Source organism: Argopecten irradians, chromosome 9 (assembly GCF_041381155.1).
Source record: "Argopecten irradians isolate NY chromosome 9, Ai_NY, whole genome shotgun sequence".
In the NCBI taxonomy this organism is placed as follows: Eukaryota; Metazoa; Mollusca; class Bivalvia; order Pectinida; family Pectinidae; genus Argopecten; species Argopecten irradians.
Window position 1 is genome coordinate 34,625,789 of NC_091142.1, and position 22,554 is coordinate 34,648,342.

General features: G+C 36.0%; 1 protein-coding gene across 1 annotated transcript; it reads left to right on the top strand.

Moving 5' to 3' along the window:
• Window positions 1-12,667: 12,667 nt before the first annotated feature.
• LOC138330959 (uncharacterized) lies at window positions 12,668-22,554 on the top strand. The gene is made up of 4 exons (XM_069278428.1): window positions 12,668-12,808; window positions 13,670-14,168; window positions 16,135-16,260; window positions 20,624-22,554. Exons 1-4 carry the CDS (start codon window positions 12,677-12,679, stop codon window positions 21,310-21,312), a joined length of 1,446 nt encoding a protein of 481 aa, XP_069134529.1. The 5' UTR covers window positions 12,668-12,676; the 3' UTR covers window positions 21,313-22,554.

Consider the following 22,554-nt stretch of genomic DNA (forward strand, 5'->3'; position numbering starts at 1 on the left):
AGTGGTAATGGAACATCTCTGTAATTTTACCGCTGATGACATTAGCGGGAGATATAGAAACAATAGTCCCTCACAAACGTCACCAGATATCATGTGGCATGTGAACTATTTCCCATTGTTAAGGACCACTACTTTTCCGAAACGGTTTTTCTTTTTTTTAAAAATGGACAATTTTATTAAAAGTTATCATCATACCGTTAATACAACGCTTATCTTCACCTTCTGAACTAATGACCGCGCGTTAGCTGGCTATCACTGTGCCGGACATCCTCGATACTCCAGGGGTTCCGATCACTTACGATCGCTACATCCCTGAACTATGTCATAGTAAAACTGAAGGCAGCCAAGGGGACATATCTGAACCAATTACAGGTAAACAAAAAATTTGAAAACTACAGATTGAGAGAGCGACGCCCATCTTCAAAGCAGCACAGTCAACCACAAAGTACCGTAATACTTTTAATACTCTTTTGATGTACATCAACGGATTAAAATGCCTGTTATGTTGCCTCATGAGATAATCCAAGGGTGTAGAGATCGTATGTGATCGGAACCACTGGAGTATTGAGTATGTTTGCCAGATGGCAAAACAGCGAAATGGATGTTTATTTATGTCATAGATTTCACAGTGAATCTTGTTTGATGTTGTAACCTCATCTTAGGTCATCGATATATATTTAATTATGTAAGTATTTTTTTATGAAACTTATATTACACAGATAATCTTGTATTTGTTTGATGTTGCAACCTCATCCTAGGTGAATGATACGTTGTGTAAGTATTGTTTTGACGAAACTTGTATTTTTTTGTTTTGGAAAGGTAGTTGGTCTTCAATAAACATCCTCCATATGTATGTTTGTTTACAGGTTGTTACATGAACGAATAACAGAAATGAGAAACCAGCAGCTAAATTCAAAACACAATTTAATTATATACACAATATTATACAGAGATAGTTTACAATATCTAAAGTAATGGTGGTGGTACAAGAGTAATACAATGATTTAAAGTGTTACTTATCTGTATGCGAATGTCCTGGTATAATCCTTGATCCTTCCAATGTTCAAATTAACAATAATCACAAATCCAGGAGGAAAATGAATGTCCACAGATGATTTTTAAAGTTCCAGGCAATATGAATAAATCCACACAAAGTGTTGTAATAATCCACAGATAAAGTCACAATAGCTCTCCAAATAGAATCTAATATGGCGCTGTACAATTCTTGATACGTCTAATTACAGGTCTCATTACAGTTCTGATTAGCCTTGGACAGCTGGAGTATATATAGCTAAACCCTAATTCAAGAATATTGGAGAACCTTCTACTTCTAGAAATATCTAACTAAAAACAGTAAACAAATAAACACACAGAACTTTCTGGAAATAGATCATTCTAGATCTCTACTTATAATCAACATGTTTACAAACATATTTGTTTATACATGATAATATTCTAGAAAGTTCTATAGCCTAAATCAATGATCAAAGAAAAGAAAGTTTTCTTGAAAAGGAAGCTTTCTTGAAATATCAAGTAACGTTAAATCCTTGATAAAGCATCAGCCAGAATATTGTCTTTCCCTTTGATATGTTTGATGTCAAGATTGTACTCTTGCAAAGTCAAACTCCAACTGAGAATTCTTTGGTTTTTGTTTTTCATTTTCCCAATGAAAGTCAAAGGGTTATGGTCGGTGAAGACCAACACAGGCACAACTGTAGTGCAGAGATATACATCAAATTGGTTCAAGGCCAAAATCAACACTAAACATTCTTTCTCAATGGTGGAATAATTTCTCTGGTGTTTGTCAAACTTTTTCGAGAAATAACAAATTGGATGGTCAATTTGTTCAGAACTTTCTTGCATCAAAACAGCACCAACACCTACATCGCTGGAGTCAACAAACAGTTTAAACTGTTTATTAAAATCTGGAGCAGTCAGAACTGGTGAGTTTGATAGTATGGCTTTCAATTTCTCAAAGGCAGACTTACATTCGTCTGACCAGACAAATTTGACATTTTTCTTTAACAAAGCAGTAAGTGGAGCTGCTATAACAGAGAAATTTTGACAAAATTTTCTGTAGTATCCAGCCATACCAAGAAATCTCATCAGCTCTCTCTTGCTTCCAGGAGTTGAAAAATCTATAATTGATTCTACTTTGGCCTGAACAGGTTTAATCTGCCCCTGTCCTACAATATGGCCTAAAAATTCAACAGTTGCATAACAAAATTCACATTTCAATAAGTTTACAGTCAATTTCATGGTAGTGAGTCTCTCGAAGAATTCGCGAATCCCGCGTAGATGGTCTTCCCACGTGTCGTGGTAGTTGACGACGTCATCAATGTATCCATCACAGCCTTCCAGGTCTGATTTCACGCTGTTAAGAAGACGTTGAAATGTTGCCGGGGCATTCTTCATACCAAACGGCATAACTGTGTACTGGTACAAAACTTGTGAGGTTACAAATGCCGACACTTCTTTAGCTCTTTCTGTTAATGGCACCTGCCAATATCCTTTCAACAGGTCAAACTTGCTTACGTACTTGGCTTTGCCAACTTTGTCAATACATGAGTCAATCCTTGGAATTGGATAAGAGTCTGTTTTACTGACAGAGTTTACTTTTCTGAAGTCAGTACAGAATCGGTATGTCTTGTCTGGTTTTGGCACCAGAACACATGGATAGCTCCATTCACTTTTGCTTGGTTCAATAATATCATTGTCCAACATATATTGAATTTCTTTCTTTAAATGTTCTTCTTTCAAAGGATTGACACGGTAAGGATGTTGCTTGACAGGTGGCGCATCGCCTACATCCACGTCATGATAGATAGCATTTGTTTTGCCTGGTGTATCCGGAAACAAATGTTTAAACTCAAGTATCAAATCTTTCAGTTCATTGAGTTCCTTTTCTGATAGATGACACAGTTTCTTGTCAAAGTTCGCGAGCACATCTGAGTTCCGTAACTTAACACCACAGTCTAAACCTACATCTTGTACACCACCATCTAAGTCTAATTTACAAATATCAGCTGTACTTTCACTTTGTGATGGTACAGAGGCCAAAGAAGCAATAGGTTGAGAGATCTTGCTCTCTTCTCTATCTACATATTTCTTAAGCATATTAACATGACATAATTGAGTTTTCTTGCGCCTCCCTGGAGTTTGTACAATGTAGTTAACATTATCGACCTTTTTCTCAACAATATAAGGTCCAAAATATCTAGCTTGCAAAGGCTGACCCGGTATTGGTAATAGAGCCAAAATTTTGTCACCTGGATCAAAACTTCTTGTACGGGCATCTTTATCATACCATGTTTTCATTTTGGTTTGAGCAACGGCCAAATTTTCTTTTGCCAATTCACATGCCCTTGTCAACCTTTGCTTAAAATTAGACACATACTCTAAGAGATTCACTTTAGAATCTTCGTTTTGTCTTTCAAAATTTTCACAGGACCACGTACAGTGTGTCCTAACACAAGTTCAAAGGGACTGAAACCAAGAGATTCTTGTACAGATTCTCTAACGCCAAACAACAACATGTGTATGCCTTCGTCCCAATCTCTTTTGTTTTCAAAACAATAAGATCTCATCATATTCTTCAATGTCTGATGAAAATGTTCTAACGCACCCTGAGACTCTGGGTGATAAGCACTAGACTTATACTGCTTGATCTGGAGCTGGTACATGACTTGTTGAAAAATACCGAACATGAAATTCGAACCTTGGTCCGATTGGACAGCTTTTGGAAGACCAACTAATGTAAATAATTTAACCAAAGCCTTGACTATGTTAGGGGCCTTAATATTTCTGAGTGGAATGGCTTCAGGAAAGCGTGTGGAAGCACACATAATAGTTAAAAGATACTCATTCCCAGACTTAGTTTTGGGTAGAGGACCTACACAGTCTATAATGACTCTACTAAATGGTTCCTCAAATGCTGGAATGGGATGCAAAGGTGCAACAGGGATTTTCTGATTAGTTTCCCTACCATCTGACAAGTATGACAAGACCTACAAAAATCAGCCACATCCCGTTTCAACTTGGGCCAAAAGAAGTGATTTAAGATCCTGTTATAAGTCATGGTCACACCTAAATGTCCTGCCATAGGTACGTCATGAGACAAACTCAGAATATCTTGCCTATACCTCGGTGGGACAACTATTTGATTGACAACCTTCCAGTCTTCTTCGGGAGACACATCAGGGGGGCGCCACTTGCGCATCAACACACCTGACCTACGGAAGTAACAAACTGGGACTTTCTCAGCCTCTTCCTCACTCAAAGCCCGATTACACAATAAGGAGATTTCAGGATCTTTTTCCTGTTCTACTATAAGCTCCTCTCTAGACAAAGATGATTTACTCATCATGTCAGCCAAAGAAGTATCCTTGTTAGGAACAACTCTATCACTATCAAAGTCTACAGGATTGCTAAAAAAATCACACTTGCTCCCGACATCCTCTATATCATGAGCCAAGAAAGTGTCACCTAACCCTGGACTATAATGATTCTCAACTACTGCAACATCAGAAACCTTTTTACTCATTGAACGAGTTACAGCACAAGAAGGGAAAATACCAGGAAATTCCTGTTGAATAGTCTCAGCATCACCTGTTTTATCTGGAATACTGGACACTAAGGAATCTACCCTAACTTTCTCTCCAGCCAAGTCATTGCCTAAAATGAGCGACACGCCCTCTATGGGAAGTTCCGGTCTAACACCAATGGTGACAGGCCCAGTTACCAAGTCTGACTTTAAATAAACACAATGGAGAGGCACATTAACAAAACCTAACTCTACACCTTGAAGCAAAACACTACTACCACATGAGGTCTCCTCAGACAAAGGCACTACGCCATCTAATATTAAAGAATGAGAAGCCCCAGTATCTCTCAAATCTTCAAAGGTTTCAAGTTGGTGATATCACTAGTAAGTGAAACAAAACCTTCAGAAATGAAGGGAGAGTACTTCTCCAAAACACTATCAGACTCTGAGCTCTTAATCTAAACAGACACTTTAGAATCTTCCACAATATTACTAAGTTTCTGATTAGGCTTTGACATAGCTAACACAGAAGGAACTGACTGTTTACGCCTTTGCTTCTTACGCTGGAGAGAATAACATTCAGACATAGTATGCCCTACTTTTTTGCAGTAATTACAAATAGGACCAGAAGGAGACCCCACACCTGCCCTATCATCTGTTTTAGAAGCAGACTTAGTTTTATCACCGAATTTAGTTTTGTATTTGGAAGGGCCACTAAAGGTTTGATTCCTAGGCTGACCAAATTTACTAGTACCTGTGGTACTGTTTTTGTCTTGAGAACTGTTTTTAACAAATGAGCCTTTGAGGGTGAGAGCGTAATCATCAGCCATTGTAGCTGCTTCACTTAGTGTTTCAACTTTTCTCTCATCTAAATGAGTTTTTATGTTTTTGTGGACACAACGTTTAAACTCCTCTATCAACAATTTACCGAAATCCTCATCAATTTCTTTAGAATCATACCACCTATTAAACAATTGTTTCTTTTTCTCTGGCAAATTCTACATCAGTTTGTTCATCTCTCTTTCTCGAGTTTCGAAATTTCTGGCGGTAAGCCTCAGGAACTAACTCATAAGCTTTCAAAATAGCTTTCTTGACTACGTGGTAATTTGAAATATCATCTACAGACAAAGAAGAATAAATGTCTCTAGCTTTACCAATCAAGACACTCTGAAGAAGCATTGTAAGCTTATCTTCAGGCCATTTCATACTGTCAGCTATTTTCTCAAAATGCAGAAAATACTTGTCAACTTCTTTCTCTTGAAAAGGAGGAACTAACCTAATGTTTCTACTGACATCAAAACCTCTGTTTCCTTGTAAACCCCTAAAAGTTGGATTACTTGAACTGTCCTGAGAAGCTAGTTCTAATTCTTTCATTCTAAGTTCTGTTTCAGCTTGAATTTTCTGCTTCTCTAGCTCTAACATCTGATCTCTCTCAATCTCTTTTTCTTTTAATTCTCTTTCTATTTATTTTTCTCTTAACTGTTTTTCTATTTCCATTTGTCTTAGTTTCATTTCATGTTCAAGTTCCATTTGTCTAATTTGAATTTCTGAACTGACTGTTTCCTCTATACTATCTAATGCACTAGAGTCAAATTTGTCATTGTCAACAAAATATCTTATAATTACATTCCTAATTTCAGCTTTCCTCAAATTAGTTTTGATAGTAAGGCCTAAATGTTTACCCAATAACAGTAAATCCTTCTTACTAACTTGCAAAAGAACATCCAGGGATGGCGCTTTAAACACACTGTTCTACCTGCATAGTAGTCATGTTTATCTAGCTGTTGGTTTCAAATGTAAACTCCAAGTTTTTACACAAATTTTGAAAATTTCTTAATTAATTTTTCAAAGTCAGATTTCACAAATTAAAATATCGATTCCGGACAAGAGCCCCCAATTCCTGTTACATGAACGAATAACAGAAACGAGAAACCAGCAGCTAAATTCAAAACACAATTTAATTATATATTCAATATTTTACACATATGGTTTACAATATCTAAAGTAATTGGTGGTGGTACAAGAGTAATACAATGATTTAAAGTGTTACTTATCTGTATGCGAATGTCCTGGTATAATCCTTGATCCTTCCAGGTTTCAAATTAACAATAATCACAAATCCAGGAGGAAAATGAATGTCCACAGATGATTTTTAAAGTTCCAGGCAATATGAATAAATCCACACAAAGTGTTGTAATAATCCACAGATAAAGTCACAATAGCTCTCCAAATAGAATCTAATATGGCGCTGTACAATTCTTGATACGTCTAATTACAGGTCTCATTGCAGTTCTGATTAGCCTTAGACAGCTGGAGTATATATAGCTAAACCCTAATTCAAGAATATTGGAGAACCTTCTACTTCTAGAAATATCTAACAAAAACAGTAAACAAATAAACACATAGAACTTTCTGGAAATAGATCATTCTAGATCCCTACTTATAATCAACATGTTTACAAACATATTTGTTTATACATGATAATATTCTAAAAAGTTCTATAACCTAAATCAATGATATGACCTTTATAGGATGTATTGATAATAAAGCTATAGGAGTTATCTCCCTTATCTAATAACTACATGTATTTAGTGTCATACATAACAAGGTGTTTCTTTATGTTCATCACTATACTGTCTGATGTTTGTAAACTTGACGGATAAGGACAAATGAACGGAACACATGTGTGTGTTTGTTCACAGGTGTTTCTTTATGTTCATCACTATACTGTCTGATGTTTGTAAACTTGACGGAGAAGGACAAATGAACGGAACACATGTGTGTGTGTTTGTTTACAGGTGTTTCTTTATGTTCATCACTATACTGTCTGATGTTTGTAAACTTGACGGAGAAGGACAAATGAACGGAACACATGTGTGTGTTTGTTTACAGGTGTTTCTTTATGTTCATCACTATACTGTCTGATGTTTGTAAACTTGACGGAGAAGGACAAATGAACGGAACACATGTGTGTGTTTGTTTACAGGTGCTTCTTTATGTTCATCACTATACTGTCTGATGTTTGTGAACTTGACGGAGAAGGACAAATGAACGGAACACGTGTGTTTGTGTTTATTTACAGGTGTTCTTTATGTATATCACTATACTGTCTGATGTTTGTAAACTTGACGGAGAAGGACAAATGAACGGAACACGTGTTGTGTTTTATACAGGTGTTCTTTATGTTCATCACTATATGATGTTTGTAAACTTGACGGAGAAGGACAAATGAACGGAACACATGTGTGTGTTTGTTTACAGGTGTTTCTTTATGTTCATCACTATACTGTCTGATGTTTGTAAACTTGACGGAGAAGGACAAATGAACGGAACACATGTGTGTGTGTTTGTTTACAGGTGTTTCTTTATGTTCATCACTATACTGTCTGATGTTTGTAAACTTGACGGAGAAGGACAAATGAACGGAACACATGTGTGTGTTTGTTTACAGGTGTTTCTTTATGTTCATCACTATACTGTCTGATGTTTGTAAACTTGACGGAGAAGGACAAATGAACGGAACACATGTGTGTGTTTGTTTACAGGTGTTTCTTTATGTTCATCACTATACTGTCTGATGTTTGTAAACTTGACGGAGAAGGACAAATGAACGGAACACATGTGTGTGTTTGTTTACAGGTGTTTCTTTATGTATATCACTATACTGTCTGATGTTTGTAAACTTGACGGAGAAGGACAAATGAACGGACCACATGTGTGTGTTTGTTTACAGGTGTTTCTTTATGTTCATCACTATACTGTCTGATGTTTGTAAACTTGACGGAGAAGGACAAATGAACGGAACACATGTGTGTGTTTGTTTACAGGTGTTTCTTTATGTTCATCACTATACTGTCTGATGTTGTAAACTTGACGGAGAAGGACAAATGAACGGAACACATGTGTGTTGTGTTTAGGTGTTTTTTATGTTCATCACTATACTGTCTGATGTTTGTAAACTTGACGGAGAAGGACAAATGAACGGAAACACTGTGTGTGTGTTTGTTTACAGGTGCTTCTTTATGTTCATCACTATACTGTCTGATGTTTGTAAACTTGACGGAGAAGGACAAATGAACGGAACACGTGTTGTGTGTTTATTTACAGGTGCTTCTTTATGTTCATCACTATACTGTCTGATGTTTGTAAACTTGACGGAGAAGGACAAATGAACGGAACACGTGTGTGTGTTTGTTTACAGGTGCTTCTTTATGTATATCACTATACTGTCTGATGTTTGTAAACTTGACGGAGAAGGACAAATGAACGGAACACATGTTTGTGTTTATTTACAGGTGTTTCTTTATGTATATCACTATACTGTCTGATGTTTGTAAACTTGACGGAGAAGGACAAATGAACGGAACACATGTGTGTGTTTGTTTACAGGTGCTTCTTTATGTTCATCACTATACTGTCTGATGTTTGTAAACTTGACGGAGAAGGACAAATGAACGGAACACATGTGTGTGTTTGTTTACAGGTGCTTCTTTATGTATATCACTATACTGTCTGATGTTTGTAAACTTGACGGAGAAGGACAAATGAACGGAACACATGTGTGTGTTTGTTTACAGGTGTTTCTTTATGTTCATCACTATACTGTCTGATGTTTGTAAACTTGACGGAGAAGGACAAATGAACGGAACACGTGTTTGTGTTTATTTACAGGTGCTTCTTTATGTATATCACTATACTGTCTGATGTTTGTAAACTTGACGGAGAAGGACAAATGAACGGAACACGTGTTTGTGTTTATTTACAGGTGCTTCTTTATGTATATCACTATACTGTCTGATGTTTGTAAACTTGACGGAGAAGGACAAATGAACGGAACACGTGTGTGTGTTTGTTTACAGGTGCTTCTTTATGTTATATCACTATACTGTCTGATGTTTGTAAACTTGACGGAGAAGGACAAATGAACGGAACACGTGTTTGTGTTTTGTTTACAGGTGCTTCTTTATGTATATCACTATACTGTATGATGTTTGTAAACTTGACGGAGAAGGACAAATGAACGGAAACACGTGTTTGTGTTTGTTTACAGGTGCTTCTTTATGTATATCACTATACTGTCTGATGTTTGTAAACTTGACGGAGAAGGACAAATGAACGGAACACATGTGTGTGTTTGTTTACAGGTGTTTCTTTATGTTCATCACTATACTGTCTGATGTTTGTAAACTTGACGGAGAAGGACAAATGAACGGAACACATGTGTGTGTTTGTTTACAGGTGTTTCTTTATGTATATCACTATACTGTCTGATGTTTGTAAACTTGACGGAGAAGGACAAATGAACGGAACACGTGTTTGTGTTTGTTTACAGGTGCTTCTTTATGTATATCACTATGCTGTCTGATGTTTGTAAACTTGACGGAGAAGGACAAATGAACACATGTGTGTGTTTGTTTACAGGTGCTTCTTTATGTTCATCACTATACTGTCTGATGTTTGTAAACTTGACGGAGAAGGACAAATGAACGGAACACGTGTTTGTGTTTGTTTACAGGTGCTTCTTTATGTATATCACTATACTGTCTGATGTTTGTAAACTTGACGGAGAAGGACAAATGAACGGAACACGTGTTTGTGTTTGTTTACAGGTGCTTCTTTATGTATATCACTATACTGTCTGATGTTTGTAAACTTGACGGAGAAGGACAAATGAACGGAACACGTGTTTGTGTTTATTTACAGGTGCTTCTTTATGTATATCACTATACTGTCTGATGTTTGTAAACTTGACGGAGAAGGACAAATGAACGGAACACATGTGTGTGTTTGTTTACAGGTGTTTCTTTATGTATATCACTATACTGTCTGATGTTTGTAAACTTGACGGAGAAGGACAAATGAACGGAACACGTGTTTGTGTTTGTTTACAGGTGCTTCTTTATGTATATCACTATACTGTCTGATGTTTGTAAACTTGACGGAGAAGGACAAATGAACGGAACACATGTGTGTGTTTGTTTACAGGTGCTTCTTTATGTATATCACTATACTGTCTGATGTTTGTAAACTTGACGGAGAAGGACAAATGAACGGAACACGTGTGTGTGTTTGTTTACAGGTGTTTCTTTATGTATCATCACTATACTGTCTGATGTTTGTAAACTTGACGGAGAAGGACAAATGAACGGAACACATGTTTGTGTTTGTTTACAGGTGTTTCTTTATGTTCATCACTATACTGTCTGATGTTTGTAAACTTGACGGAGAAGGACAAATGAACGGAACACGTGTTTGTGTTTGTTTACAGGTGCTTCTTTATGTATATCACTATACTGTCTGATGTTTGTAAACTTGACGGAGAAGGACAAATGAACGGAACACATGTTTGTGTTTGTTTACAGGTGTTTCTTTATGTTATCACTATACTGTCTGATGTTTGTAAACTTGACGGAGAAGGACAAATGAACGGAACACGTGTTTGTGTTTGTTTACAGGTGCTTTCTTTATGTATATCACTATACTGTCTGATGTTTGTAAACTTGACGGAGAAGGACAAATGAACGGAACACAGTGTGTGTTTGTTTACAGGTGTTCTTTATGTTAATCACTTACTGTCTGTTTGTTTGTAAACTTGACGGAGAAGGACAAATGAACGGGTGTTTGTTTCTTTACAGGTGCTTCTTTATGTATATCACTATACTGTCTGATGTTTGTAAACTTGACGGAGAAGGACAAATGAACGGAACACGTGTTTGTGTTTGTTTACAGGTGTTTCTTTATGTATATCACTATACTGTCTGATGTTTGTAAACTTGACGGAGAAGGACAAATGAACGGAACACATGTTGTGTTTTTTACAGGTGATCACTATACTGTCTGATGTTTGTAAACTTGACGGAGAAGGACAAATGAACGGAACACGTGTTGTGTTTGTTTACAGTGCTTCTTTATGTTATCACTATACTGTCTGATGTTTGTAAACTTGACGGAGAAGGACAAATGAACGGAACACGTGTTGTGTGTTTGTTTACAGGTGTTTCTTTATGTATCATCACTATACTGTCTGATGTTTGTAAACTTGACGGAGAAGGACAAATGAACGGAACACGTGTGTGTGTTTATTTACAGGTGTTTCTTTATGTTCATCACTATACTGTCTGATGTTTGTAAACTTGACGGAGAAGGACAAATGAACGGAACACATGTGTGTGTTTGTTTACAGGTGTTTCTTTATGTTCATCACTATACTGTCTGATGTTTGTAAACTTGACGGAGAAGGACAAATGAACGGAACACATGTGTGTGTTTGTTTACAGGTGTTTCTTTATGTTCATCACTATACTGTCTGATGTTTGTAAACTTGACGGAGAAGGACAAATGAACGGAACACATGTGTGTGTTTGTTTACAGGTGTTTCTTTATGTTCATCACTATACTGTCTGATGTTTGTAAACTTGACGGAGAAGGACAAATGAACGGAACACATGTGTGTGTTTGTTTACAGGTGTTTCTTTATGTTCATCACTATACTGTCTGATGTTTGTAAACTTGACGGAGAAGGACAAATGAACGGAACACATGTTTGTGTTTTTTTACAGGTGCTTCTTTATGTATATCACTATACTGTCTGATGTTTGTAAACTTGACGGAGAAGGACAAATGAACGGAACACGTGTTTGTGTTTATTTACAGGTGCTTCTTTATGTATATCACTATACTGTCTGATGTTTGTAAACTTGACGGAGAAGGACAAATGAACGGAACACGTGTTTGTGTTTATTTACAGGTGCTTCTTTATGTATATCACTATACTGTCTGATGTTTGTAAACTTGACGGAGAAGGACAAATGAACGGAACACGTGTGTGTGTTTGTTTACAGGTGCTTCTTTATGTTCATCACTATACTGTCTGATGTTTGTAAACTTGACGGAGAAGGACAAATGAACGGAACACATGTGTGTGTTTGTTTACAGGTGTTTCTTTATGTTCATCACTATACTGTCTGATGTTTGTAAACTTGACGGAGAAGGACAAATGAACGGAACACGTGTGTGTGTTTGTTTACAGGTGTTTCTTTATGTTCATCACTATACTGTCTGATGTTTGTAAACTTGACGGAGAAGGACAAATGAACGGAACACATGTGTGTGTTTGTTTACAGGTGCTTCTTTATGTTCATCACTATACTGTCTGATGTTTGTAAACTTGACGGAGAAGGACAAATGAACGGAACACATGTTTGTCGGATACATGTTAAGCGTGATGTAGGCGTCGTCCGACCCCAGTCATCTGACAGATGTATGGTATGTAAAGGTATCAGGAACATCTTACCCGCAGATAATCTAGTTTGAATTTTCAAAGATTGTTGTAAATGATACAAATATATATACTCTCACAAACAGTATACAAAGGTTAATATGTATAATACAATGAACAAATCCGTGGTTCATATACTATTATTGTTTGTTTAATCGAGCATACTCTGTTACATGAATCGTACATTTGTAATTAGACAAGAGTCGGTTTAACCAAATAATAAAGAAAACAATTCTTGAAAAGGCGGAAATTAAGTTCAGTTAAAGTTTAGAAAACGCTTAAACTATCCATGCGTCATAATGTAGCTCATAATAGGAAAAATCGATAAATACGTTTGGAATGAATCTGGTTTAGTTCTATTCACGTCATATTATTAAATGGACAATTTAGTGAGGCTTATTCTGTTACATAACAACGAGGCAAAATATGACATAAAAATATTGTTCTACATTCCTCATGAAACATGTAACATATAAAAAGATATAATATTGACATATTCGGTGGCATTGTTAAGTATTCTAATTGATAACGTTAAATTGAAATTCCGAATCATATAGGAATACGATTAAGCATGTAAAATATGTGCGTTGTACCCACTATCGAGCTAAATTCACAAAAGTTAAACAAATGCAATATATAACAACCGATGAGTTCATAATATTGGTTTTTAAACATGAGCATGCACCTAAAAAGATAAAAAAACACTACTTTATTAAAGAGCAATTTGAGTAGTTCTGGACAAAAGTTAGACTGAATTGTCTCTTTAAATGCAGCTATGGCCGTTTCAAGACTGCCTCTCTTGTTAATGTACGTGCCATGCTTTTCATTGAACATTTTCATTATTACAGACTAGAGAACCTTTGGCAGGTGAATTCAGAACACATCCTACATGGAACAAGTCAATGCCAGTCAATGGACAGGGTGTCTTTACCTTCAATATAACTAGAAACGCCCCTTTCCTTGTAGTCATGACAACAGCGACAACCTCTGACAACGTCAAGCTTACGATTGGTGAAACCTTCGCGGAATTGGGTATAACCCACGGAAATGAGTACACAAGACTAAGTAGAATAGAAAAACAACATGTCGGGTACGAAGAAGACAGACAAATTTCTTACTGGGTCAGCTGTAACAGAGATAGCCTCGTTTTGAAGTATGGTAAAGGTTACACCATGGAGGAAACCACATTACTGGAGTGTGACCTACTTACAAGAGCCACAACACGAGAAGAACAGAAGGAAATACGAGACAGATACCACGTTCTCTTTAGCGCAGAAGGGAAAGGGATCGTCGAGCTCTATGATAGCAAGGCTTTTATCTCTTCTTCGGCCTTAAAAAGGGCAAAAGGTAAGCACAGCTGATTTAGGGGCATACATTGTACAACGTTTCATATCGAAGTCAATTATATAGATATTTTGTCCGATAAGATTCTTATATTTAGTTTAATGGTTGTTGTTCTGTAAATGCTCTACAATTTAAGAGAAGTGGGGTACCCTGTGTCATAAGACGGATAGGACATGTTCTATGTAAAATTGTACTCACAGTGAAATTACTACAAAATTAAAAAATAATAACTTAAGCATGAAATGTTTCTTAAACGCTGGTACCTGTTATAGATACTCTGCAGAGCTACTCTTCTTTATTCCGCGCTGGCTGAGTAGTTAACAAGATGTCTTTTTAATGTATGTTACATATATGTCTGTATAAATCAACTCTTGAATAAAATTATTGTTCTGGAAAGCTTTCTACCCCTGAGTCAAGAGTTTGAATCCTTTGTGGAGCAGTACCCATGTTCTAACCGCTGGTCGGTTCTTTTCTCTCACATCACGCTTTGTTATATAGAGTTTGCCCATGTAAGATAGCTATGTAAGAGTATAAGACTCTTTCATATGTGGATATGAAGGATAGGGATATTCTACCCGAGGGTCACAAAATGTAGTAAAACCCGAGGCTTGCCGAGGGTTTTGCAACATTTTGTGATCCCGAGGGTAGAATATCCCTATCCTTCATATCCACTTATGAAAGAGTATTTTTCTTTCATACCTCGACGTTTTATTGCAATTTTACAACTAATATATCCCGCCATTTTGAAATAAATTCGAAGAAATCCACGACTGGAAATCAAGTTTCCATACATGACATTTTATGTGATATTTTCAACACAAATTTCATCGTGTGCATCTTTTATAGTAAAACCAGTCATATTTGTGAACAAAATGTTTAAATTTTACCGAAGAAATAGAGATTTTGTTGACGCCGTGACGTCACGAGGCTTTATTGCATGGGTAGACATGCAATACAGCCGCAGGCGACATGAGTGTATTGCCCTGGACCAGCCAGTATTACACCTGTAGGTATGAAAGAAAATTCTATCTTACATGACATTACACGCGCACGGATTAATTTGTGTTACATGGAGACAACTGTTGAAATATGCCATCTAGGCCTACCTGTTGCACAGGCTCACGTTAATGCTGTTAATAAAATAATATTTTGATCATGTTTCAACACTGTGCATCGTAATATGACGTAGATTCTACACGTGTAATTAATAAAGACATCATATGTTGCGTGCCCCTGTCCTAATCGTGAACGTGTAATCCCTAACATTTGACAGATTTGATAGCGCGCCATTTTTTTAGAAATGCGTTCGAATAATACAGCAACTGCAAATCAATAACGTTATTCATACATGAAAATTGTTGAACATTTTAACACAAATCCTATTTGTTGCATTCATTGTAGTAAAAGCAGCATTGTTTCTGAAAATAAAAGTTAGCATTAAACAAGTAATTAGTATTTTTGTTTACGTAGTGACGTTACGAAATTGTAGTGCATGGGTATAAGCATGTAATACAGCCTCACACGACATACATGTAGATATATTGCATCGGATAAACAAGTATTTCACCCGTGAAAGAGAATGTTACCTGTATTGTAACCAATCAATGTCTTCTATATAAATTTAAATATCCATAGGTAGAAATATCGGTGGTTATCCAACGAAACAATACTAACAATGACATGTTAAAAATCGTTGTCATAATAACCACGTAAATATGGAAGTAATGCTACAAAACGAAAATCCCTTGTGACAGCAACTCATCGTCGGAAACACACGACTCACCGCTCGTGTGTTTCTGATGATGAGAGTAACCAGGTTTTGTTGAATTTTTCTTTGAGATCATAAAAATTCGATTTCTTTTCATTTAAATCGTATACAGCAGATTTCTTTTTATTATTACATGTATTATTGTCTTTATACAGGTACATGTATTGGAGAACTATGATATTCACAATTGGTTTGTTTCAGCGATCGACAGTGAGAGGAGTGTCTGTTTCCGAAAGAATCCGTTCATTCGGAACCTTTCGCCTTTCGTCCTACACAGTGACCACACAACATTGTCTGTTCTGGACAGCGGACTGTACATGCTCTCTGGTACGGCTTATTTTAAAAATAGAAATATTTCTAGAAAAAGGAATTCTATAGTTAAATGCATTTAGAAATCCTTAATAATATATTTGTTATAAAACGGATACGTTCATTTTGGACAGATGCCTGTTAACTTCATATTTGCGTAAAGAAAAGAAAACCTTGGTTACTGAAAACTCTCACAATTGTAACTTAAAGTGAATAGTCGGGCAAAGGAAACCAGTCTAAATGCGTTCTTTGGCCTTCCAAAAGTCATTGTATACCATAATGATGGTCAAGTTCTGCTTACGGTGTCCAGTTTTGACCATTGAAATTTTGGGGAAGCCCCGAGTAAATTTAGCACAGTTCTAAATATAAATTCGCCAAACTCTTTGAAAACGAGGCTGCGTGGAAATGTCAACATGGACATGTGTTTCTCAGTCGTGTCGGTTTCGTTTCGTGTGATAAACCACTAATGCGGTATGTAAATTGTTGTTTTGAGATGATACATTTGATGCAAATGAAGTATTCTTACATTAATGACAATGCTTTGTAATCATTTTTCGATAAAAGCATCTTTATACATGGAAATCGACACAAATATTCGGCCGATGCAGAGATGGGGCCCCGGCAAGGGGCAATTATTGCAGCATCGCATTCGTCGTATTTTACATCAACCGAATCATGAAGGTTAAATACAAATAATCGTAACATAATTTCCCATTTAAAACCACACGAAAACGTTCCATACAACGTCCATGCATGTAGCTGTCAAAGATGTGAAAATAAATTAGCTCATACATAGATATTTTACAAGTACAATATATGTGTTCAATTATTCGTGTAGTTTTTTGCAGAGATTTAATTAAATTATCTATGTCTCTGGTTTTTTTTTTGTAAACAATATTTGAGTTCTGGAGAGAGATGACATGAATGTCCAGCTGGAAGGAAAGAAACTTTTATGATGTATATGTATTGTACAATGTATATATGTAAACGTACATTCCATGTAGCTGCTATAGAATTACAACTAGGAAATTCTCTCAAACATTGATAATATTTAATTCTTCACATTCATGTAGGCCTATGCTGTGAGAATTAACACATCATATATATTTCCAGAAAACATATAGGCCTACATGTATGTTACTTTCCTTTTCTGTTGTTTCCTGTTCTTTTTTGTGCTCTGGAGAAAAAAGATGATTGAGTTGGAAGAAAAGTAATTCATTAAGAGAAATGTGTACCACAGTACTTTGTCTGTAGCCGAGGGGTTCTATACTGTTTTAATAGTCCAGTAATTAATAATTAAATTGAAAATTTCAAAATTAAGATGAAATTGTAAATTCCATTTTTGAATGAAGTGGTTCCCCTCCTTTGAGAGTACACAGTGTGTATACCCTTTTTGGTTTTTAGGAATAATACCTGAATAGGAACCTGAAATAACATGGCAATCAATCAGGTATGTGTGTGTTGGGGGGTGGGGGTGGGGTGGGGGGGGGGCTAAAAGACAGAAGAATCATGAGGTTGGGAAGTTGTAACTTGGGTGGGGGGGGGGGGGGGGGGGTTGAAATAGAGAAGAAATAGCTACAGATAACTGGAAGTGGAAGGGTGCTTTATCATTGATCTGGTCATTGCATATTTGGGGTTTACATGGCTTTTTTTTGGTTATTTAGTCTCATTGATTTTGGAGCAACTTTGAATCCATATGGTACTGTATATCTTTCTTTTTTCCATGTGTAGCTATTTCTTCTGTATTTCCCCCCCCCCCCCCCCCCCCCCCCCCCCCGGTCACAACTTCCCAATAGGTACCACTTTTTTGTTTAGAACTCAAATCAAAGACAGATGAACATAGTACTACATACTACATTTTAGTCTATGTGTTTGTAATCACTGTTACTACAGTATTAATACATAAATGGTCTATGTACAAGTTACACATAGACAATAAATGTGAAATTTGGTTCAGACAAAAAGATTTGTAACATTTCAGATAACTTGCTAGTTTTATGGTTTTATTTATATGTTGAGTCTACTCTCTTGTAAAGTAGAATTTAGAAATCCTAAGACAATGGTATCTATATTGCTATATGTAAAAAAAATCCTTATATTTTAAAAGTAATTGAAAAGCTATCTCACAAGCCCTGACAAACAAATGGGCAGGCATATGGATGCAAGAATTATAATCACTGGATCTAGAGGACTAATATAAACAAATATTTCTACAAAGTTAAACAATGAAAAAGTATTGCATCATAATTTTATTTAATGATTACAGTTGAAAGGAACATTTAATAAATTAATACTGTTTAAATGTTTTGTTTATGATCTTCTAGGTCCATATTGGTAAAGTTTACTTTCAAGAGCACTCAAATCAACATTCTTCAGTTTTCATATGATGCTAATTGTATGTATATGTATACATACACTTGTATACAGGTCCAAGGGATGAACTTTCTGTATTCATGTCACTATGCATGCATGGTGCCTGAAAAAAAAGAACCAACAATTTTTTATATCTGTTGAATATGACAAAAATTGAAATGATGAATTTCAAATATATATAAATGAATAAATGTAGGTTCATTCTACAGGGTTTTTTTTTATTTTAAAGAAAACATTTTATAAGTTGTGAATGTGTCACTGATGCATTTGATAGAATAAAATATTGTTTCAAAAAGATACAAAATTCATCATCTATAGTTCCAACAAAAATTCAGAAAAATTATAAATGATACATGGCTGCAGTACATTTCAACTTTGTAAAGTTTGTCATATACACATGAACCAGGTACAGTTGTAATAAATATACAAACACTATTTATTATTATGACCAGAAATAATACTGTATGTGTCCTCCAAATATATCTAAAGAACAAGCTAAAACCTACATGTACATATGTATATGTGTATATCAGAACATATACAATACAATTTTACCAATTAACCTACAATGTAAATCCTACATACAATGTATGTGTATAACACTACCAGAACATGTACAGAACAATAATTTACAAATTAAAAATCTATAAATATATACATCAGAACTGTATGAATTGACCGGTAGCATAATATTATAGATTAATTGAAACAAACCTTAGCTTGATAATACACTAGCGGTTACATTCTAACTGTACATGCATTACAACGGTACATTTTATAAATATACAGGGCATTCATTACCCCTAAAGAGGCCCCACGAAAGAACCGCTATTTACCCCAGGGTTACGTTTTACGCGATTGGGGAACAGGTATGAAACATGTGACCATATGTGACCACTCATTCATGAAAAAATACTGCTAGGGACTATTTACATAATGATCAAAATACGAAGACTCACTCACTATCAGCTGAGCAGGGAGTACCGGGTAGTAGGCCTAGGTACGTACAGTAACGTTAGCGGTCCGGAGCCGCGTGCTCGTTTGAACTGTTCTCTTCACTATAACAAGTTGTATTAACACTCTCCATGCGTCGTAATGTTTACCGAGTCATTTGTTGGGATTGTCGCTGCTCCATTGCCTTTCCTTTCGCATTTTAGGTGAGTCAGTTGGTTGTTTTGGCGGAAACCTTTTGGTTCGAAACTACGGTAGCCATGTTTTGTTTACTACGGAGAGTGGTGGATGTTGCGCATGCGTTAAGGTTGAACTGCACTGATAGCCGGTCGGGAGGACGCATTAGGATTCCCATAATAAATATTAATTTCTTCGCATACAGAGCGATTTTGATGGGAAATTTTATTTTTCTATTTCATAAGAAATTATACTGGATATATTAACACCATTTTACCGATTTTAGCCCTTCTTTGCCCGACTATTCGCTTTAAAATGTGTCAAATACAAATGTTGATAACACAAAATTGTACTCTTGTACTATACAATGCACTTTATATATTAATTAGCTATTGTTTTCTATAATCAATGTTAAGGTTGTCATATAAAACAAGATAGAAATACAAAAATTGGGTCCTTCAGCTCAAAGTCCATCCAGGGTAATCATTTTGAAATCATGCACATAATGCACTAAAAATCCTAAAATTGTAGTGGTGTCATTACCCGATTTGATATTTGAAACTTGATTTTCCAAATTCATATTATTAATACCTAAAAATAATTTGAAATTCATAATAAACCATAATTTATGTACAATGGCCGGTTCAAAAGGCACTCCTGGGCAAAATCTTCTATATACAATGTACATGGGCCTTTTAGAAGGCTGCTAAATATCACCATAACACTTAAATGGTTTACAAATAGCCATTTCCTATTAATATCTGTAATTCTGCGTAGTTTGTTACCAATTAGCTTGCAACAATGTTATGTCATTCAATAATGCTTTCTTTTCTTGGCGGTTCACTTTTATCATAAAAAATGTTTTTCTTTTATCACACAGGTAGTCTTCCACCCGGTTGTAAGGAAATGTACGATAATATTCGTAAAATCGAGTTGGATTCGCCACCGGAAGTAGATGGCGTTCTTCTTTCTGACGCCATCCGGTTTAGTATCGATACCAATGGTTGTCTGTTACACAACATGCTACAGGAGAAAGCCAGATACTCTTGTCATCAACATAATGCTAGGGAAACCTATTTACGGGTGACTCTGGGTGAAAATCTCGGCGATTCTCCTGGAATCCCGTACGTCCTCGAGATTTGGCCATCAAAACATTACAGTCCAATCCATAACCATGGCAACGCAAACGCAGTCATCAAAGTCTTGTTTGGACAAATCAATGTGTCCATTTACAACAAACATACAACAGATCCTGATGAAAAACCTTTAAAAACATTTGTTGCCAATAGCGGAGATGTAACGTGGATCAGTCAGGACTGGTACCAAACCCATAAACTTTGGAACAATACAGCCGACTACTGCGCCACCATCCAATGCTACAAGTATGATCCAGGGGACACAACTCATTGGTCATACTTCGACTACGTTGGTGAGAACAGCACCATTGAAGGGTTCCTACCTAGTTCCGACATTACATTTAGAGATATGCGGCAGAAGGTTTTAGACGAATATCGTCAGACATTATGTGGCAGTACGCAAGTTCACCAAGACCTTTCTACAGTGCAGTGAACACTGTTACCAAATATTTATCATCTGAAGGACGCATTACCTCACTTAATTGGAGTACGATCTGAATGATATGTTTTCTTTTTCGGGCTTATCAAAACAAAGATACTAGTTACTTGTCAATTTTGAACAGAACTATTATCGCAGCATCAAAAACAGTGAAAAGCTGGTTTTCGTTTTCGACCCGGGCAGGTAGATTCAGTCATTTATGGACGGCATGAATACAGCGTGTACTTTATTTCATCATTGCATATTACTCCCTTGCTAGTAGATATTAATTGTTAGAATCATGGCTTTATGAGGAAAAATGACGTAGTTTTCCCTGAAAAATATGACGTTACGATCACAAAAACATTTATTGATGTAACAATCAATACCTACCCACAACGGAAGATAACTCTGTAATAAACAAATACAGAATTGAACACAGCCAGTAATCAAATATCTTACATTAATATGAACTACTCACCGTTCTCCATTCATGAACCATACTGGGACAATATTATCAAACTATTTCATATGTGGATATGAAGGGTAGAGATATTCTACCCGAGGGTCACAAAATGTAGTTAAACCTGGGGCATGCCAAGGGTTTTGTAAAAGTAGAATATCCCTATCCTTCACATCTACTTATGAAATAATATTTGTCTTTCATACCTCGATGTTTTATTGCAATTTTACAACTATAATATCCCGCCATTTTGAAATATATTCGAAAGGTCCATTTATGAAAAATTACGTGATATTTTCAACAAAAATTTCGTTGTTTGCATCTTTTAATGAAAAACCAGTCAAGTTTGTGAAAAACTGTTAAAATTTTACCAAGTAAATAGAAATTTTGCTGGCGCCTTGACGTCACGAGGCTTTATTGCATGGGTAGCCATGCAATACAGCCTTAGGCGGCATGAGTGTATTTCCCTGGACCAGCCAGTACTACAGTCGTAGGTATGAAAGAAAATTCAGTTCCTTCACAGCTTCAATACAAGTCCTTGAAACCTAGATATACTGGTCAGAACTCTTGAGATAACTTCTGTATGTGTTTCTTTAGAGAATGATCTTGAATCAGTATACGATTTGCTTTATGACTTTGATGTGTTTAAAAGAGTACCAAAAAAGATAGAAAAAATACAGCGTGAATGTCCGTAGTATATGGCAGTGTTTGTTACGATATTCGAGAATGATATCAGTTTGTCGTTTTCTGCTACCTCACTTATTAGCATCTATCTGTATTAACATTATTTACAT

Bases quoted from the DNA above. Each gene is read 5' to 3' on its own strand.
- LOC138330959 (XM_069278428.1), top strand. From the start codon at position 12,677: ATGTTCATCACTATACTGTCTGATGTTTGTAAACTTGACGGAGAAGGA. The intron at 14,169-16,134 runs GTAAGCACAGCT...GGTTTGTTTCAG, and splicing joins GGCCTTAAAAAGGGCAAAAG to CGATCGACAGTGAGAGGAGT. The intron at 16,261-20,623 runs GTACGGCTTATT...TTTATCACACAG, and splicing joins CGGACTGTACATGCTCTCTG to GTAGTCTTCCACCCGGTTGT.